Source organism: Nesoenas mayeri (genome assembly GCF_963082525.1).
Source record: "Nesoenas mayeri genome assembly, chromosome: 5".
Taxonomy (NCBI): domain Eukaryota; kingdom Metazoa; phylum Chordata; class Aves; order Columbiformes; family Columbidae; genus Nesoenas; species Nesoenas mayeri.
The window spans coordinates 11,226,863-11,247,960 of NC_137548.1; the positions used below are offsets into that span (position 1 = coordinate 11,226,863).

Genomic DNA, 21,098 nt, shown 5'->3' on the forward strand with positions numbered 1-21,098 from the left:
TTTAAATGCGTACATCTTGCCTTTCAAGGCAAGTCTCCCACGTTTGCACTGGGCCACAGTCAGTATCTGACTGGATGTGGAAAATCTAAAATCCAATCTGCAACAAATCATTTACAGCAATCACTCTTGCCTTTTGCATCTGCCACCAACAGACGTTCCAAAAGCATTTTTAACAAAACCTTGGGTTCATACAATGAAGCAAGTTTCTAAAGTTACTTTCTGCAAACCTGAGAGTACAGTAATATTAGAGATACTACAGAAACACCTGAAGGCAGCAGAATTCATTCTGAAGAGCCAGTCCCATCAACAGCCATATGTTGATTCAGCCTGCATTAAAGGTCCCTGCATTTCATGTGACCAGTCAAGCCTTTGCCCAGTTACAGCAACAAAATATATTCAGACATAAATTCTGAATTCTGTGCCAAATCACAGTAATTCTGAAACTATGCCAAAATGAATGTGCACTTTACTGTTGAAGAACTTCAGACAATGAAAAGTCTCCAACTGTAAAACAATTAGCAATACATTCTCATTATCTTTTCTCATTTTAACCCTCTACAAAGAGCAACAAAAGTACTAATTAAAAATACATGACAAAGCTATAAAGTTTTTTTTTTTTTCCCTGACACTGAAAATATAAGTGCTCAGACATTTTGGTTGACCTAAATAGGGCTAAAGTTTGCAGGAGAGGCAAATGATATTTGGATACGATATTGACAATAAAAAGTAAATTACATAAGGATAACCAACTATGGATATAGAACAGAATTAATGTAGTTGCCAAGTACTACTCAATGCTAAGTTTGAGCTGACTGCCAAAACGTGACAAATCCAAAAAATGGCAGTTTGCTGAGAAACTCAAAGCTGGGAAAAAAAGCCACAACTTCAAAAGACAGCTCTTTACGAGTATGAAGTTACTCCTAAATTAAGGGAACATCTGAATCTCAAGCATTCCTAGTAAACAATATCTCATAGCTTTTAAAAATTTAATAAAGAAATTGTAGACAAGATCTTGCAAATATATTAGCTTAAAGATGAACAGAAACGTTGCACCAAGAAATCAAGTACTCAAATCTGATCAAAACTATTTTGGACAGAAAGATTCATTTTTCAAAGAGAGTTTGGAAATAAAAAAAAAAAAAAACAAACTATTAACATATCAAATCAAAGAATGGATGGTGGGATTTAATCTAAACAAACTTGGTAACATTAACAAGGACTAAGCAATGAAGGCTGAGACAGACACACTAAGAGACAGTACCAAACAGCTACTCTGTACTTCACAGGACAGCTGACTGGCTGGCTAGACTTTTGGCATTCTTCAAACTTATACTTGACTTTTTCCTTAATCACTTTCAGTTTGCAGAAAGCTAGGAGGAAGAGACAGGGTCAACATCATGTTCTTTATCCCTAGGCTCCAGGAGTCAAACAAGGGACAGACATGACTTTCCATTCAACATCACGATTTCACCACTCTTCCTTATAAACTGCTGAAAGGAAGGGGAAAAATTCTGTGCAAAAAAAAGGGCAGATCTTTCACCAACTTCAAAACCAGTTAGAAGTATTTTATTCCCACCTTTTACAATTTATCACAAAGTTAGAAGGGGGTAGAGAAAATTGGGAAGAGTAGGACAGAGGTACACCTTCCTCCAAGTCTAAGCCTTTTTATTAAGTACCAGCTATCTGGGCACTCTCCCGGCAATGATCAACTACTTAACTGCTACCAGCTTCTGAGACCAGTAAAATTCTGTGAAGCACAGTTAAGTGGAGCTTAAAACACCTCAGCCATCCGGGAAATACGGTGCTATCCTTCACCAGTGTTACTCTGTACCTAATGTCTGCGTTGACTGTTATATTTATTTTCTACAGCTCTCCTCAGTCCTGGGCTCACAGGGAAGCTGGCACTAGATGTGGCTATGGTGCTAACACACGAGCTGGTCAACTCCAATTCCACTGCATGCTCCAGTCAGGCTTTCCTTCAGCAAAGCAAGAGAAAACCTGTTTTCACTTAGAATGTGGAGATATTAGTGCTTCCCCCTTCTCAAAATGAGTTGTGTTAATGTTGGGAAAAGTTCCTCCAGTGCCTTAAGACTACAAGAATGGCAATAAGGAACATTATTAGTCCAAGACAATGGCCTATCACTGTTTCACCTTTGCTCAGAAAAAAGTTGCTTTCTCCCTGAGACTTTGTAGAAAAAGTGGTATTCCAAATAAACCCAAAGTACAGTTTAGAGTGAAATGTAAAGAGAAAATGGCCCAAGAGAGATGGACTTCATAGTATCACACTAACCAAGCCTCTTCTGCAAGCATATGTTGTTTGGCCACAGGCATTAACAACTGATTGAAGGTGAACGTTGTACAAATACGACGTATTAAACCAGAAATTAGGATCTTCCTTTTACATTCTAAGTATAAAGATTGCATGAATTAGGCATAGAGAACAAATCAAAACAACACAACATACTTACTGGTGCTGCATAACCAAAGATCTGTACTCACCTTTCTTTAAGAATTACACTAGAACGTTACTGATTTTTAAATGAGGCACTACAGTTCTTTGGAAATGTGAAGACAAGGGACACACACCATAGGAAGACATTTCATGTACCTGTTCTCCTTGCCATTTTGTATCACTGAATGCCTATCAGCAGTGGTTCTTTCACTACAAACATATGTGTTGCGTCGTGTCATTGCTCCGGGGGCAGTATTATTCTACAATTAAAAAACACAGGCTTGTTATTCCTCACAAAAGGCTTTTCTGGGGTTATATCTACATATAACTGGATGCTGTTTTACTTCATGCTCGTTCTACACAGTTATAAGACTTACAATAATTAAATAAGTTAATATACAAACCCTTTCGAGTATTTTTAAGGAGTAATGCAATAAAAAAAAAAAATATTCTAACAAGTTGTTTTGTATTTCACGTTGATGGATCAAAAGTAATATAGCTTAAAGTTTTTAATTACCAATGTTCTGAATTGCAAATTCTCAGCATGGATAGCCTATGTCTTTACAGCCTGCTTTTGAAATACTTTACCACTTGTAGATTGTAGCATTTTCCTTTAAGTAAAATCATACCCTTAAACAAGATAGGAAAAGCAAAGACTTGAGACAAATGTGGTAAAATTCCGTGGGAAGGTAAACATGGATATTAAATATTAAAATACTATAAAACACTAGACAAGTTTTAAAAACAGGGAAGAGTAAGTTAAATTAAAGAGACAAATCGCAGAGACTTTCAATAAGACATTTCAAAAAAAATATATATTTAAATACAAGCATAATACATTGAGGACAAGAGAACCAGGGGAACTTAAACTACAGACCTTACTTTAGAGGGGAGAAAAGAAATAGAATTACTTTGCCTCTGTCTTTACAGAGAAAGAGGGTGGAGATATGCCCAAGTTGGCGGTCAATTTTCCAGGAACGACTGAGAAGCTAGGTAATTCACAGATAACAGAATTATAAATAGTTAGATGCAATTACTGTAGGAAAAGCATGGTGGTCCAGATAAACATGCACCCCTAGGTTGTAGAGAAAGTAAAAGCCGGCAAGCCGTATATTTTTTCTCCCCACCCCAAGAACATAACACAGGAAACTGCATATGGTTGGAAAGTGGAAAAAACCTTTAAAAAATTTCTGTAAAGAAAAGGATCACGGGGCAAAGCAGGAAGCAGAATAGGCTATTAACTTCAAACATCACTGCTGGGGAAAGTCTTGGAGGAGGCCAGCTTAAGGGAATGACTGGTCAGCACCTGGAGAAGCACATGTTGAGTAAGGATGGCCACTAAGAATCAGGCAGGGGACTTCATGCTCAACTAACCTTGTGGAGCTCTTTGAAGAATTACTGCTATGATAGACAAGGGAAATTCAGCGGATTTTTAAAATAGCATTAAGAAAAGGTTTCACATAAACGGTCACGCTTGAGAATCATGGGAAGAAGGATAAAAGAAAAGAAAGGAAAAACTAGTTCAAGCACAAAAGGAGAGTAGCCAAACCTTTTTGGTTTCCGAACCTGAAATAAAACTGTTAAAAGTGGAGCATTCTCAATAACCAGCAAAAGTTCCTCCAGTGCCTTAAGGCAAAATATTTGCTATACAGGGAGTCTCAAGAAGTGCAATCCCAGAGCTGCAGATCTAACAATGAAGCTGCCTTGCCTGTTTAAAAGGCTGCTGATCTGTTGTGCCTCTTTACGTGAATGTACAAAATAAAATTAAAGCACAAACTGTGCAACCTCCTGAAGTTAAAAAGTACAAAGAGCATCAAGAGTATTTTAGATTAGTAGAACTATTAATTAAATCATAAGATGTATGTAGTTGTCTCAAGAGTTCTCAAGTATTCTCCGCTGGGTATTCCTTGGGGACAGGTATGTGCCAAACAGCAGCAGCAGACCTCCTGGCCCTTCCCGTGCACTTTATTCCCTACACATCCCTTGTCTACAAATCCGTTTATTTATTTAAAGAAAAATCCACGTTGATTTTTCTACTTTCCTCTGACACTTGTCATTGTTAAAACTCCCCTCTCTTTACTAAACTTGCAAGCAATGAAACACTGAACCTCACGTGAAGTTTTGTTTACATGTTCTAGAGAGGTCACGCTGTACAAGCCACTATGTGGAGCCCTCTCAAACCAATGGTACACTGAAGTTATCATATACTAATATTTGCATATCACTTTGATCTGTCTTACTGAACATATTAGAGAATGAAACACCTAGAATATCTGACAGTGTTTTCCTAGTGGGAAATATGCAGAATAATGGGTGGCTTCCTTAACTATCTGTTTCCCTTGAGAAGACATCACATAACATTAAAATGTACTGTGATGTTGTGCATCTCGAAAGACAAGACAGCAATCTCTGTGCTGGATCGAACTTGAAAGACTCTGCATTTTCAGGTTTGGGAGTGGACAAGGTTTGATATTCATATCTGAAATCAGAGGACGCTAAACATGCACCTTTCCAGCTCTTTCTGGAATGCAAAGACAGAAGGATCAGTACATATTGTTGTGTTCTGCTCAGATTTCAGAGGTCGCAGGAGGAGATTTAAGCATTTCAAGCTTTCAAATTTCAGTTTTAGCAAGAAAATGGTATTGGGGCCTTCACACTTTTTAGTATACAACCTTTCATGATTCATCACGGAAGTTCTTCAGCTACAACATATTTGTTGAGCCAGTCTACAGACAACTAATCTCTGGACGTGATAAAAGTGCACAGCACAGGAAGCCTGAAACTGGTGCCAGCAGCACCACACTCCTGATGGAGCGGCAGCCCCTAGCGTCAGGGTTAGTGGCGAAAGTTCATCCTCGTAGTGTTGCCTGTCGCCTTTGCAAGAGGTGTTGACACTGTAAAAGCACATGTTGAGACTTCTGAGCACGTGCACAAGGTCCAGTCACAGCAGAAAGCATGAATCTGTGGTACAGAGTCCCCTTTTCCTAGAGAGCCTTGCGCCCATTGCTCAGGCAGGCTGTTTCATGTTAAGAGACACCAAGGCGAAAACAAATTAAAAACTTAAAAAAATCAGCTTCTGACTTACAATAAAGAACCAATCTATTTACTTAGGAGTACTAGAATGTTTTTTAGTCCTAAATGATTTTTCAAACATACCATCTATTCTCCTCTTCCAGTTTTCCTAAAGCTATACTAAGGGCTCTAGGGCAGCCTTGTTCCAAGCATTGAGGGAAAATCTAAAGCTGGGAGTAATAAACAAGAGTTATTAAAACGAGGAGCTGTTAGTTGCTGTAGTCTGTTTCCTTTATTAATTTGGTATTTGTCCAATGAACCTGAAGCTTTTTGTGCACTTGTTCAGCTTGCAAAACTATTTAGTTTGTAAGAGTTTAAACACTCTGCCAACTTTAGAAGTACAGCTTGGAGCCCCTTACTCCAACCCCAGACTGAGCCATCTGCTGTACAAGCACTACTCTTGTCCTTAAGTGCATGCTTGTAAGCTTTGTTATTTAATAAGAGCAGCACACAACTGACTAATGCTCTCCAGCAAGGACCAGTTCTACTACTTTCGCTCTGCCTGTCAAAGTCATAATTGCTTTTAAACAATATTTTTCTGATTCTTCAGTGATTTTCTCATCATATTACTGATTTTTGGGCTTAAGTGCTCAGTGCTCACAAACTCTCTATACCTAAAACTTTTTTCAGCTTCAGGACAATATGGTAACTCCAACATCCTTTTTTTCCTTCTAGATGCAAGCCAATACTGTGAGAAATAACACTCTCTAATCAGTTCCAAGAATTGTTTAAAAAGTCCATGCTTCCCTCCATCCTCAGCAGCCAGAAGGCAAGAGACTCATCTCTAGCAAGGAGAGGGAAAAGAGCACTTGCATAGTCTGACATAAAGAGCTACAAACAAAGACAATTTTAAACACTAATTGAGTGACATCGTAAGTCCGAGTCCATGTTCAACACCTTGTAGCACTGCTTGTAAGAGATCACTTGGATCAGCTGAGCACTGAATCAGAAAAGTATCCTACAGTTATGAGCTGAATTTGAAACAAGATACTGGAAGAAAACTCCAGAATTTGGGAGTGGTGTAGAATAGCAGATCAAAATACTAAAGATACTAAATGTAAAATATGTTGTAAATGTGATGCAAAGCTCTTGAATAAGGCATTATACAATACCGGGTGAAGTCCAATGTAGGACAGAACTGATTTGATTATCTTACCATTCTAAGACTCAGTAGCTAAAAACAGCCATGTAAGAAGAAACAAAATATGAACGGTTTCTGGACTGAACAAAAATCAAGAAGGGAAAGGGTGAGGGACCACAAAAATCAGAAAAGGGTCCTCCAAAGTTATGAGCTCTTGTTCTTCTTCATGAATAACAGCTGCTGCAGTAGAAGACGTCTTTCTAAAGAATCTCGTTAACCGAAATCCTCCAGCCAAGTCATTATCAGCCACTGAGCCAACTGACAATACAGAGCAAATAAAGCAAACCAAATAAGCAAACCTTATTCTACTTCTTTTGCCTCAGACTGTCAAAGAGCTGTGAGCTCAGAAGTTCTGTTCTCATTTGCTTTAAGTAATGGCGCTGAGTGTATGACCACAGCTTTGTGGGATAAGTCTAAAAAACCCAATTACTCCATTACAAGTTGAATAAAGGACTGGGAGGTTATTTCTTCTGAAAATGAGAAACTTTCACAATACAAAATCCTAAAGTTTCAGAAATTAAATGTTACAAGACTCAAGAGTTATTACATGAGAACCGACTTCCAACTCTGCCTCAGAGGGAAGCACCACAGAGTCTACCACTTAAAGTCAAACCACACAAAGGACTTTTTTTTGGTACACTGCCTAGTGCTCAGCCCTGCAAACTCACTGGTTATGCACCTTCGTGTGTTTTGTTGCTGAGGTTTAGAGGCAGGCAGGGAGAGCCCACGAGGACAAAAGCCATGCACACTGCTTTTAAATGCAGGTTGAGATATACCTTTGAATAGTTCTTAGAGCTACATTTTTTTGATAATTTTACTATCCATAGCTATGACTTGGAACAGCCTGTTTGAGAACAAAGACTAGGCGGCTGCTTATACATACGAAAATATAAAATGGGATAATAGAGTTTTTATTCTTCTGTACAAAGGCCACAGAAGAGTAGTTAGTGATATCAGAAATAACTCACACAAAACTTCAGGAGACAGCCCTCGGCTTCAGTTTGTTTCTTTTTTTTAAAATGATTTTTAATACCCAAATTATGTCTGTTCACTAACAGCTGTTAGTGCTAATTATTAATGTGTACTAACTACTTCGGGGATATTAAGAGGTAACTTGAGTAGCTGACTGATGCAGGAGGAAAAAGAAGGCAAGAGTACGAGATTCCTACATTTGCTCTTGATGAATGGAATGTAAAATCAGCACCACTGATAAATCACAGATTTAACACTTTTTCACCCCTCAAAAACATTTCACGGTTTTGATAAATGAGTGTTTCTACTTACACTAGGAACAGCCGAACTTTTCTTACGTTCAGGAATATCAGCCTTATTGGGATTGCTGGCATTTCCAAGCATTGGACTAGCTGGTGCAATTCCTCTCCCTCCAACAGCACTACTGCTGGATTTTCTTGACTGAATTCCTTCTTCTTTGAGGTCACTGTCTGTAGTACTAGTCTGGCTTCTTTTGGGGTACGCCACTACTGAGGGGATGGATGGTCCAGCTTAAAAAACAAACAAAAGAATCAGGAAAAGGATTTTTCTTCTCAGAAGTTCAGTAGCTATTTATCACTACAATGGAAATGTGTTCACACATGAGAATCAAAACAATTAACACTGGGAATCAGGGTTGCAAAAAGTAATTATTTAGATCATCAAAAATAAGACAGACGACAGTAAAATATTGTGAAAAACAGGTGAAGGCACTACTTGGCTTCCATGAAAGAATTATAAATTTCGTGGAGGCTTTTGGTGTTTTGAGTACTGAGACTGGTTTGGCTTGCTAGAAAAAACGCTCTAGAGTCATCTTAAAGACACTTAACGAGTATCTAACTCATTCAAACGAGACAATCATTAGCACAAAGCTGGCACATGCTGTTCAAGCCGATTTCTGATAAAACCAGGCTCTTGAGACACGTACCTGGTGACACAACCCTGGACCAGCAGCAGTACTAACAGCCAGCATGCCTGGAACAGCCCAGAATTAGCAGTGGTTTGTCTCAGGTGTCCCAGGAACACCTGAGAGTGGGGCAGCCCCTCCCACTGTCCCAAGCTGCTTTAATAGGTGCCCGGACATGGGGAAAAACCTGTGGGGATGTCAGGACTAGCTTTTCTCCTGTCTCAATTATAGCTCCTCTGAAGAGCATATACCAAGACACATCAACTTTGTAGTTTAGTAATACATCTATATATAAAAATATATTTAAAAAGCATCCCAAAACACAATAACCATCATCCCAGGAAACTATCCAAAGGAAGCAACCTCTGAAAACACTTGAGGTATTTAAAAGTAGACCTAAACAGAGACTCCTTTTACCAGTTAGTGTCTGGGCAGGAGCATGTTTAGAAAACCTTAAGCTACTATCTTGTACACTCATTAAGCAGAAGAATTCTAAGTTTGTCTGTGTCACAGATCTTTAGAAGTTTAATTCCTGTAGGACAATCAAGTGACACTATCCGCAGGAAACAGGAAACAAGTAATATTGGCAATCTGACATTTTTTCAAGTTTTAGACACAAGTTGACCTACTAGTGTCAAAAGAAAACAAAAGCTGAAAAGACATACAAGAGCATGGGGGAGGAGTGCTGTGCTTTTCATGAAAAATGGGGTTGCAACATTCTCTTCAATTTGTGTAACAAGACTTTCCCAGCACGGTCAGGAATGCAAGGGACGACACAAGGCAGAATAGGAGAATTAACTTTATGTATTCAGTGCTCTTCTAGAAGTGCTTTTGAAGGCTTTATAAAAAAATCAATTTTAAAAATATAACTACTTGGTAAATTATTTAACCACCATGCTGCGAGCTACACTGTTGCCGTCCTCGTTACTTCTGGGGGATGAAGACAAACTCAGAAACCAAATGGAAGTGGAAGTCACTATGTTCTGCAACACTGAAAATGAGAATTGCTCACCGTGATCGCTGTACCGGCGCTGTTTCTGGCTGGAAGATATGCTTCTCTGAACTTTGTGATGAGGAGATTGTCCAGTGCTATTATTAAGATCGCTACTTGGCCTAACTTTGGCAAGTGACAGATTGCTGCTGGAGCTTGAATCACTTGCATCCAACTACAATACAAATGAGAATATTAAAACAAGGAGTTCAGACAGAACAAATGAAACACCCACCACATTACGAGAGCAGTAACAGGGAGGCAGAAGGAAGATGGCTTGGGTACATAAGAAATTTTGTGACAACAAGTAAGTTGCTTAGAAGCCAGAACTTCTCTCAGATTCTTGTGCAACTGTCCCAAGTGAAACTCAGTAGAATTTGCAGCTTCTCAAAGGACAATTAGATAAAGAAAATCCAGCTCTACTTTCAGTACTCTGGCTTCAGTGTCCTCTAAGATTTTAAGAGAGGATACATTTAGTAGAAGCCACCACACCAGCTTCTCTAACAGAGGACTAAGAGCAGCTTACTGATGTGGAGCGCTCTCAGGATCACATGGAAATGTAATCTACAAGGCAAGAACTTTTTTAGGTCGATCAGTCCTGCTCCTTGGTTCTCTTAAATATTTACAGCCGGCACATTCACACTTGACTAGACAGGACAGTAACTGGCATACAAAGCCCTTCAGAGGAGTAACTGCTGAGCAGGCAGGGTGGTTTTGGGGAGCCTAAAGGCAAGAGTTTACTGACTCAGATCGAGGTGAGAACAAACAGCATCATTCAGACAGTTGACACTGATTATTAGAATAATGTGATTTCTAATGTAATGGACTTTTGTGAAAGAATGCAATGCCTATATTTACTGACTTAATTTTTGCTTCTAGCTTCACTAAAGACACTTTCCGATTCCTTTGTTTCTTTGCATTTGTACGAATGGAACTTACCTCAGATGATTTCCTTCCTAGCAGTAAGTATGTGGCTGTGATTTCATCATACTTCATTTTACTAAGGGATTCTTGAATTTCTTCTTGAGAATATCCCATTCCTACCATAATATCTAAAAATAAATACATGCTTTTAAGTAACAAAAACCCTTTCCTGTTTAGGTTGGTGGAGTGTTTAAGTTTGAGGGAAACAACAGAACATTTAAAGAACTAAACAAAACAATTAAGTGCAAGAATATAAGCCTGATGAAACATCAATATTAAAAGTTAGTTACTTTTTCCAAATAGCAAACAAATACAGAAATACTATCATATTCTGAAAATACTCTATTACCTATTCTTTTCTGGTCCGAGATGTCTAGTTCTGGTTCAACAAAAGGTTTAAGTTCATCCTCCTCGTGCCCTGCGTTGATCCACCTGTCCTTCATAATTTGCTATAAAAGAAAGAGTTTTGTCAGTACAACACACTTACCAGGAAAGAAAATGAGTTGTTGAAAGAAACAGTCCCCCACTCACCAAACACTAAGGCCTTTTCTCATTTTTCTTTTCCCGAACAGGCCCCAGCACCTACCCAGTTTCGTTTTCGCTCCAGTGAGGAGAATCAGCTATGCACATCAAGCCGAGCTGCTTCCCAGTCAGCTGTATTCCAGCACACAGCTGAGAGCTAAAAGCATGTAACACAGACCAGGAGCAGCCAGACAACCCTGCCAAGTCCAGTAGGTCCAAGCTTGACTATAGAAGTCCATGGAAGCCAGTATTGTTCTGGCCTTTCTCCTCCATGACAGTACAAGCTGCAGGCAAAAGGCAACTGCACCATAACCTAGCAGTTAATACTTGCAATTCACATCATAAAATGTGGAAAATGCCCTGGTGGATCATCTGTTAATTCAGGAATCCACAAGGTAACCATCATGAAAAGTGTGGATATGCAGTGCAGTCTCATACTCATTTTGAAAGTAACTGTGGAGTCATTGTCTTGTAACCCCAGCAAAGAAAATCTTAACAAATAGTCATATGCTTCAGTTAAACCCCACCCCCCCCCCACCCACTCAAAATAAACTACTCAGGAACGGTATGACAACATTAAGTTACAGCTCAAAAAATCAGTTTGCAAAACATAATGTCTAGGTTTGTGATGCACCTCATTTGTGCCATTACCTCTAGAGTGCCTCTTTTTGTTGGGTTTAGCACCAGGAAGCGTTTGAGGAGGTTTTCACAGTCTGTGGACATGTAGAAAGGAATCCTGTATTTTCCCCTTAGCACTCTTTCTCTCAGTTCCTTGGTAACAGAAGAACAGAGAGTAAGCTGTAAACAGCAAATCACTTAAAACATTAGGTAAACATGCCAAACGTGTTTTACAAAAACGCACCTTTAAATTCTGTCCATCGAAAGGAAGAGATCCACTCACAAGGGTATAAAGAATAACACCTAAACTCCAAACATCTACTTCAGGTCCATCATATTTTTTCCCTTGAAAGAGCTCTGGAGCAGCATACGGTGGGCTGCCACAAAAGGTGTCCAGTTTATTTCCGACTGTAAACTCATTGCTAAAACCAAAGTCAGCTATTTTAATGTTCATATCTGCGTCTAGCAATAGATTTTCAGCCTAGAAGAGAAAGAATGGTTTGTAAGATGAACTTAAAATACTTGATGTAAAATCCTACCGTCAGTTTTTACTCATTCTTAAAAGGTAAAAGCTGAAACATCTGCTAACATGCCCTTTCCTGCAAGGTCTCTAGGTATGCTTTAGTCTATCATTCACATATCCCCTATTTTGAAAATCTCCGTACAACGGCTTCAGACTATGGGAGCTGTTATACTACTTGAAAACCGTGTTATTACCATCTATCTGTTTTCTCCACAGAAATGCATCCTGAGCTATTATAACTTACATTTTTGATCTGTTCAGATGAAAACAAGATATAGTCTCACTATCCATACTTTAGGTGGCATTCTTGCAGAAGTCTGCTAATACACATAAGCTTCAAACTTTTTTCAAGTCTGGGTTTTTGTCTTTTTCTTTAAGTTATCCTTAAAGAAAGAATATACCACTTTACGTCAAGCTACAAAGAAGCCATAGTTCAGTTTCATCATCACAAGCGATAATGCATTCTGTTCGAGACCAAAACTTGTCATACCTCTATCAAACTACCTTTTTTTTAAAGATCTCTCAGCTAACACTGACCTGCATCAGCTTTGAATCTGACCACAGGGTGAGAGATTATCTTTTAGCAGCCATTAAATTTCTATATTTGAAAGTCTTACAAATCCTCTTCCTTTTATTTGAAATGGTTCTATACTGTAAACATTCCTCAAAACTTGCTATAACACATGCAAAAAAACCCAAAAAACCCACAACAAAACCACCCACAAAGGAAAGCTTACTATACACTACATTTTATCCACACAATAAAGATCACACCCACAGATACAGAGGCTGCCACACATTTCACACACTTTTTCCTACTCACCTTGAGATCTCTATGAACAATATGCTTTTGATGGCAATACTGCACTGCAGATACTATCTGGATAGAAAACAAGCCCAATTATATAAGTGACATTTCAAAGAGACATGAGTTCTAATCAAAAAGTTCAATATTTATTACTAAAGTTGCCATGTACTTATCCACTCAGAGCCACATGACCAACTACCACAGTGACCAGTGCATTTGGGGGAAAGCTGCTAAATAACTTAGGTGTTTGTTATTTGATCTATTTGGTTTCTACTATACTTGAAAGAAGATTTTGTCTTTCCTGTGTGGCTAATTATAGACCAGTAAAAGCAATGACTTTTAGAAAGGTTACTGAAGTATTTCCATTCCAGTACTGTACACAGCTATAAAAGCTTTCACTCTAGACTGAAGTTTTCCAGTCCCCCTCCAAAGGTGATTTTTCATGTCACAGCATGGAGAGAAAAGGGTAAGAAATGGGCTCAGCTACTGCAGAAAGAACTGGGAAACTGCTTGTTTGTCAAAACCTGCGCAGTGAGAAGCAACTGTGCACCTGACAGACATCTGATAAGTGCAAATGTCTTATTATACTTTGTACACTGTATAAGAGTAGCAAACTCCATGGAAAATACTCTCTGTGTCTCAAATGTAACAGAATTATTTCTCCTAATTTCCAAACATCATTAAGTTTTTCCTGCTTTATACAGTAAACTGTAGGAGCTCTTTACACAGTACAGTGTCCTAGTACATTGCTCTAGAGTCATAAACATTGCTGCAGAACTCTACATGTATGGAAAAGCTGGATGAAGTCTTATTGTTACATGATCACAAATGTGGTCAAACACATTTTATTGTCATGCATACGTGGTCAGAATTGATGCTGTCTTCTTAAAATAAGTGGGACTGCACATAAAACATAATTTACTGTAATAACTATGCTTAAATAAATGCATTTCCATTCTTCATTCAAAATTAAGAAGATTTCCAACACTGAAAGATAAGGTACCATTGCTGTTACAAAAATAACTCACGATCAGACCACCCAACTTAGCGTAATGCTCGTCCTGTACTGGTAAGCAGCAATGGTTTTCTCTCTCAGTGCTCAGGGAAGGTGAAAGTAAGGTTCTTGGTAGGCCAAACAACTGGCCTACCCGTCAATTTTCCATTTGTAACTTAAGCACCAATATTATGATCTTTGTGTCCCTGTGCTATTGAATCACACATACGTGCAGAATGTCACCTTAGAAACAAAGCAGTGTAAGAAAAGTTGAAGTATTTCCATTCCCTATACTTTCACTTTGTTTTTCTTTGTTCCTTTATATATTGTCTCCCTTTTTCAGACTCCGAGTTCAGCTTTTCACAGTTACTGAAACCACTCAAGTTCCTGCACACCACCACTTGTATCATCTATTTGGTTTTCCTTCCTTTCCTCTCTGCTCACACTGCAGGCTCCCCCAAGGCTGACAGCACAACAAACACCTCGAGCTTTATCTGGGACTGCACAGACACAGCACTGTACCATTCGCTCCTGAACTGCTTTTACTCTAAGAGCAGAAGGTCTAGCAGACGATCAATCAGCAGTTTCCTTTGGAGATGCTTTACAACTACTCTGCATTGCAACAGGACAGCACGGAGACTGCAGAGGTGAGTCCGCTCTAAATGGAAGGGAAATAATGCAGTGGGTATGACATTAATCATTGACGAACAGCCGTCAAAACTGAATGAAAAACAGCACAAAGCACGGCTGCATTGGATCGAGTGCCTTGTCTTCCCCTTCCATCATGATTTCCATCGACAGCCCCCTCAATCCAAGTCTACTGGAGTGTGAGAAATCTGCTGACACTTGGCAGGTGAGGAGAAGAGGGGAAGAAACAGCCGATCATTTTGCTAGAGGTAGCAACTGGAGCATTGGAATACATTTCTTGGGAGGGATTTTGAAACTCTGTGTAATCATAGGCTTTAAAGGACAAGTTAGAACAAGTTATCTCCAGGCAGACAAACCATTCTTCGTAAGGATTAAATGACAAAAGGATAGATAAATGACCTCTAAAGGTCCCTTCCACATTGCCACAAGTATTTTGTTTCTTAACTGGAACATACAAGTACAATGTATCTGTGGATTTTTCTGTTTTCCAAGATCTGTCCTGACATCTACCAGCATTAAAAATTCTGAACTGCTTCTGCAGGCAAACAGTGGGAAGACAGAAGGACGCCAGATCTATTCGGCTGCAGTAAAGGAAGAGAGGGAATTAATACGCATGGATTTTAGGAGACTCCCTGCCTGGAGTCTTGGCTTCCCATTTTTGCATTCATTCTTATCCAGATGGGCAGATTTTTCTATGGGAAAAGGATGGTAACATTGAACTAGAACTGCTTGGAAGCCTGTAACAGGGAAAGAAAAACTAAGTGACATTAAGAATGCAAAATGTTCTGGATATGAATTTCTCACACATGGTTGCACAAAAGGAGCTTGAAATGGAGAACTGCAGAGCATGGCTGTATTTTTAGTGTTTGTACCCTCTCCTGTGTTCCTTGTCAAGCGTGACTGGAATAATATGATCACCGCCTTTTACATTCTTTTTTTCCTGCTAACAACCTTAAGTATGTGTAACAAAACGGACAAAAATATTGTGGTTTTTGTCCAACAAACAAAGAGGGGAGAATTACCAAATTCTGCTCTGTGCCTGCTGGAGAGGAAGTGCCTCCCCAGCTAAAGCACAAGTGTTTGATGCAGAAATCACATCTACTGAAAAAGAAACATGATCTGAAAACGTGATATAATACAACCTATTGTAGGAACTAAGCTCAATACTGCAGCACAACTGTTTCTTCAGTTTAAAGAGAGCTGCCGCCTGTTAAAACAGTTACTGAATTTCAAAAAAATCCTTATTTTGTCGTAAGTGCCTGTCTAATGTAAGAACAGCTGCAGTGAATCAGATGAAAGCTCTACAGAGAGCATTTTACCTCCAACAATGGCTAAAAGCTGTATGAAGCTATTCTGGGTCTACAGTAAGGTGAAATGAATAGTTTTATGACCTGTAAACCCAGTAAGACTCAGTTTCCTTTGACACCGTCCCACAGAGTCCTAGTGTCTAATAAATGCCAAGCTCTGATCAAAGCTGCCTCACTCCTGTCCTGCACGCGTGCTCTTCTCTCTAGCAAAGCACAAGGAGCTCGTGCTATAGTTTCTCTCCCCAGGTTACTACTAGGATTCTTTCTTTTGCAGGCGCTTGTGCTTCTGAGGTTCTCAAGAACCTCCCATCAAGGGAGATGCCAGTTCTCTCAAACTGGTTGAGGTTGGTAGCTGGGAAGTCGGCTGTCGAGGGAGGACAGAGCACAACTGCCTGCGCCAGGAAACAAGGCTTGTAAGAAGAAACTGAAAACATGCTTTTGTGTACTTCAGTGGATTCAAGTGAGGCCATCTATATATCTTTACAAACAGCATTTAGTCTACTAAGGTACCAAGTAAAAAAAAAAAAATCAAGCTAAGAATCTGAAATACATAAAAACATCAACTCTTGATATATCCAATACCCAGCTCAGCGGATAACTGCCTTTTAAATTCCTTCCATTTGTATTTTGAAAAATGAAGTTACATATATCCTGTACTACCCACATAATCCCATAAAATTAAGTACTAGATGTACCTGTAAAACATGTTTGACCTGTTTCCACAAGTTTTCACTTAAAGGAGAATCAAATTGTTAGGAAAAAAAAAATAGCTGTTGAACAAATGTGCAATTTGAATGGAATTACTGCAAAATCTTTTTCCACACAACTCCTGATCAAAGAAACTGAAGACAAACAGCAGAGTACCATAGCAGCAGAAGTTTTTCAAGTTCACAGCTGAAAGAGAACAGCAAACCCTCTCAAGTTACTGTGAAGCTCTTCAAGTGACATTACAAAGAGCAAAGCAACAGTCTGGGATTTGGAAGAGACGGGTGAAGTGGGAATGACTGCTCCACAACCCATCACATCTGCTCTAACACAGCACAGAAACACATATCGGAAACCTGCAATCACAAAGGAAAGTTCTCTACTTGATAGACTATGAAAAGGAGGGAAGCAGCTTTAAAAAGACATATAAGATTTTGTTAAAGAAGAAAAATTTTCCTTAGTATTATTAAGCTGTATAACTCCAGCAATCATAAATCAATTCTGGTGATAGGAAATCTGCAGGTCATTTTTTTGGGGGGGAGGGGGGTTGCTTTGCTAGGTTGGTTTCTGGTGCTGTGTCTGGTGGTTGGTATTTTGGGATTTATTTTTTTTTTCCTTCCAAAAGAGGGTAAATACAAGATTTAAAGAGACGAGAGAAAACAAAGGAACAAGGATTTCACAGAAATGCTTATGTTGTTTCCTTATGTTGGGTTAAATAGGTTTCTGTTTTTTCTTCCATTGCTACTTTTGAGCTTATTGTTTATACCGCTTTCACACAATTCTTACTATATGAGATGGAGGGACCAAAACAGTTGTGGCACAGTTTCCTAGTTCCCAAATTGTTCCTTTCTGTCACACTACCCACACTAGAGAAGTGTAAAAGTTTTCTTTACCAGGTATTTTGTGAAAGTCATTAATAAATTTCCTGGAAGTTTCGTATATTTTATCAAACTTTTTCTACTCCTGTATGGCTGCGCTTAAGAAGTGAAGCTATTGGAGCCCCCCCCCTTTCAACAGTGAATCCGACTGTCACATCATTGCCGTAATTCACCAGTTCAAAAACCCTAGATATTGTTCAATAAAACACTCTTGTCCCTTCATTATTTTAAAGTGTCATTAAGCAGGAGCATAATTTGGATATTTATTACTTTTCACAACATTATCTAGGTTATTCAAGTGACCCAAGGGATGAAAGTAACATAGGCATTTACAAATTTCTGCACAAGAGGAGAAAACAGTCAGACCAGTTGAATGAAAATGAAACTATAGATGCTACAAGAGCATATGGATTTTAATTAGTAATGCAAAAATACGTGGTTATGTTCAACACTGTAGAATGGAAATGCTTTTTACGAATCAATGAAATTCCAATATCTTTGCAGGGCTAGTTTATCCATCATAAAGAAAGCTAAATTAACAAGCCTAGAAATTACTTTTCCATGACTTTTTAGAACAACTATTAAACTGCATCTTTTCATGTAAGCAGGAGGATGTGAACGGATGCCTGTTACAGGCAGTACCTGCGTTTTGAAACTGGCCTGTTTGTAGCCTGTTACATTTGAATAACTCCCCAAAGGTTACAGACCAGCTGATCTAAGGACACATGAAATCAACCCAGAGGAAATGAATTTTGGAACGGAATACACTTCCAAACGAAGGAGCCACTGTGTTCTGGCACTCCTGGACGCTCTGGCACGCAGCACTAAGTAAACTGGCACCACTGAACGGACTGCTAACCCCTTCGATGTATTACTGCAATTCAAGTTTTTTCTCACTCTGGGCTACAAGTCCACAACATGCTGACACTGCTAGAAATCAAATGCAAAGGACAGCTGTTTTATTCATTTCAGCATTAAAAACGGGAAGCAGTGAGGGGGGGAGAGCTGATGTATAGGAATGTTATACATACCTGTCTAAATTTAGCTCTAGCCTCCTTTTCCTTCATTCTTCCATGTGCAACCAGATAGTCAAACACTTCCCCTACAATTCAATAATGAGATCCATTAATGACAATTTCAGAACACAGAGTTTCTTCTCTAGCAGTTGCCCACAGCAGCTTCACTGGAAAGACTGTACTTCAAGGTTATGATGAGAGGTTAGCTCAAGCGAACAAGGCACAGCTGCTATGCAATTTACTGTACTGTTATCTCTTATACAAGAATATAACAAGACTTAATGAATGACTGGATACAGAGGAAAAAAAAAGCCACACATTTCCTTCCAATTATTTATGATAGAAATTGAGCAGAGTACTTCTGTTTTGTAAATAAAGATGACATGTACCCCTTCACAGACTTTCTCACAAGGGTTTCTTTTGCCTTAAAAAAATCTTCGTATGTGACAACATCTGATGATGGAGATTGAAACAGTACTAAAGATCTGTTGTGTTTGGGATTTTTTTCCCTATAAATTAATCTGGCAGTTTAATAGCACATCAATACAGACTACAGTGTTTGAGCTTTAGGTGCAGCCAAGCGGCCTATGAAACACTGACATGTTTGTGAGAGCATGGGAGACTTTCTTTACTAAAAAGCAATAGCCATGTACATAAGAACTCCTACAAATACAGACTAATATGCAGTTTTAAAAATTCTTTGCTAATATGCAAAAATCAATAAAAACTTCAGAAGTTGATCAAATATCTAAATATTCTCTACTGAGCAAGGAAACAGTTTTGTAGATCACCACCACACAAGGGAAGAGCTGAGTAACTTCACATTTAGTTTTTAAAAGAAGCAACTCCACTAAATTTGAATAAAACACCCAGAGCCATACAGCAGGAAAAGCAACAACTGAGTAATCCAAGGGCATGTCAGGATTTTCTACAAAACAGTCTTACTTCCCTCTGTAGTGCATTATTTAATACTCAGCTCAGGTACCTCTCTTAGCCGTATTACACAGCTGTTTCCTCAAGAACCTTGAAGGAATAAACCTGAACACTTCTTCATAATACAGGAAAAACGATGCCAGATAAAAAATTATCCCAAATTTACGCAGCGTTGCAGTTATAGCCATAGTTTCTTTCATCCTGCAGCGACAGACCCCATGTGCATCATGCGTGACCAGTATCTTGATAAAGACAAAATCTGGGAAACCGCTGCCTGCCACCAAGATTTCCGGCCATCCCCGTCTTGCACACCATGGCATGTGTGAAGGGTCCTGCTCATGGCCTTTTACACTGGTATGGTACCTGTCTCTCCATCACCCTAAGAAAGATCCTGGGCGCTTTAGAGAACCGCTGGCCCTTCTACCTCCCAGAAGATAATCACTAGATGGCAACAGGACTTCACTATTAAGTCTGGTACCATCAAACAGCACAAAGATGCCTCTACAAACACCTGTGCTAGCTAATATTTTAATGGTATTGTACCAACTTAGTTTGTTTAGACAAATCTTGTCTGATCATTTAGGAAGCTGCTACAAGAAAACATAGGAGGGTAGAGAATCATAACCCGATTCATAGTAATTCATTAAACTCCACATAACGTAGTGTCAGAGTCAGAATTCAATGCCAATTTTCTCAGAGAAGTCATCTCTGTATCTCCCTCCCAGAACTAAAGAAAAGCCTCAAATATTTGAGATTCCCAGCTGCTGATGCTAAAGGGTCACATTGACAAACTGAGGGCTATTAAGTTTTAGCCAGCAAGGAGTAAGTTAAGGCCAAATAGCTTAATTCTAGCTCTGGTGAAAATACCTGACATTGCACGATCCGTGCTCTTCCCCCTCCACCCCCGCCCTGCAATCAGGAAGAAATGTTTAAGTTCCTCCTGAAATGGCATAAGGCTAAGCCTAACAATTCTCGACAGAAGCAAGTCTGTGATTAAGATACATCAAATGTCATCAACATCTAAAAAACAGAAGTTGCAATACTCGTGCAGGGAGCTGAATACAATAAATTGAGAAGGCTGGCATTTGTTACAGACAGGAACAATTGATGCCCAAATAAAGATTCCCATTAAATTTGAGTTGTGAAAACAAAGCAAATGTTGCTAAGTTGAAACAAGTTCAGAAGCTGGTTTACAAGCTATAATTAATTACATTGCCCAAAGAAGTACCAGAAAATATTAAAGATTTTTCTTAAGATTTTACACTATCATGACATTAACATTTGCTGAAAAAGACAGCAACACTTAAAAGAAAACAAGGGCTTTCTCCCACTTGGCAATTTGTTTCCATGCTACATCACAGCAGAGAGGTACTCACCTCCACTTGCATATTCCATTATTAAATAGAGAGTTTTTTCAGTTTCAATGACTTCAAATAGCTTCACTAGAAAAGAAAACCAGGAAAAAACACAAAACAAACAACAAAAAGCCTCACTATTTGCTTGCTGCTCGACAATATCAAACTATTACTCTAAAGAAGTATTTCCTGTCTAAATGGAAAATATGGTAACACATTTGGTCAACTCATACAGAACAACATTTTCCCAAGAAACAACACTTTCTTCTGTTACATGAGAAAAGCAACTAAATTAAGCAGAATTTCCACAGATT

General features: G+C 38.9%; 1 protein-coding gene across 8 annotated transcripts in view; it reads right to left on the reverse strand.

Annotated features, from left to right (window-relative positions):
- Positions 1–21,098, reverse strand: part of MARK3 (microtubule affinity regulating kinase 3) — a 63,868-nt gene that overhangs the window by 14,693 nt on the left and 28,077 nt on the right. For all 8 annotated transcript variants that reach the window (XM_080345000.1, XM_080344999.1, XM_080344997.1 and 5 more), the window contains exons 5-14: positions 20,806–20,871; positions 18,512–18,582; positions 12,964–13,020; positions 11,862–12,098; positions 11,651–11,770; positions 10,827–10,926; positions 10,493–10,605; positions 9,575–9,728; positions 7,950–8,167; positions 2,609–2,712 (exon numbers count right to left, since the gene is read on the reverse strand). In XM_080345000.1, the coding sequence (XP_080201126.1) occupies positions 2,609–2,712; positions 7,950–8,167; positions 9,575–9,728; positions 10,493–10,605; positions 10,827–10,926; positions 11,651–11,770; positions 11,862–12,098; positions 12,964–13,020; positions 18,512–18,582; positions 20,806–20,871 (1,240 nt within the window). The remainder of the gene's footprint in view (positions 1–2,608; positions 2,713–7,949; positions 8,168–9,574; positions 9,729–10,492; positions 10,606–10,826; positions 10,927–11,650; positions 11,771–11,861; positions 12,099–12,963; positions 13,021–18,511; positions 18,583–20,805; positions 20,872–21,098) is intronic.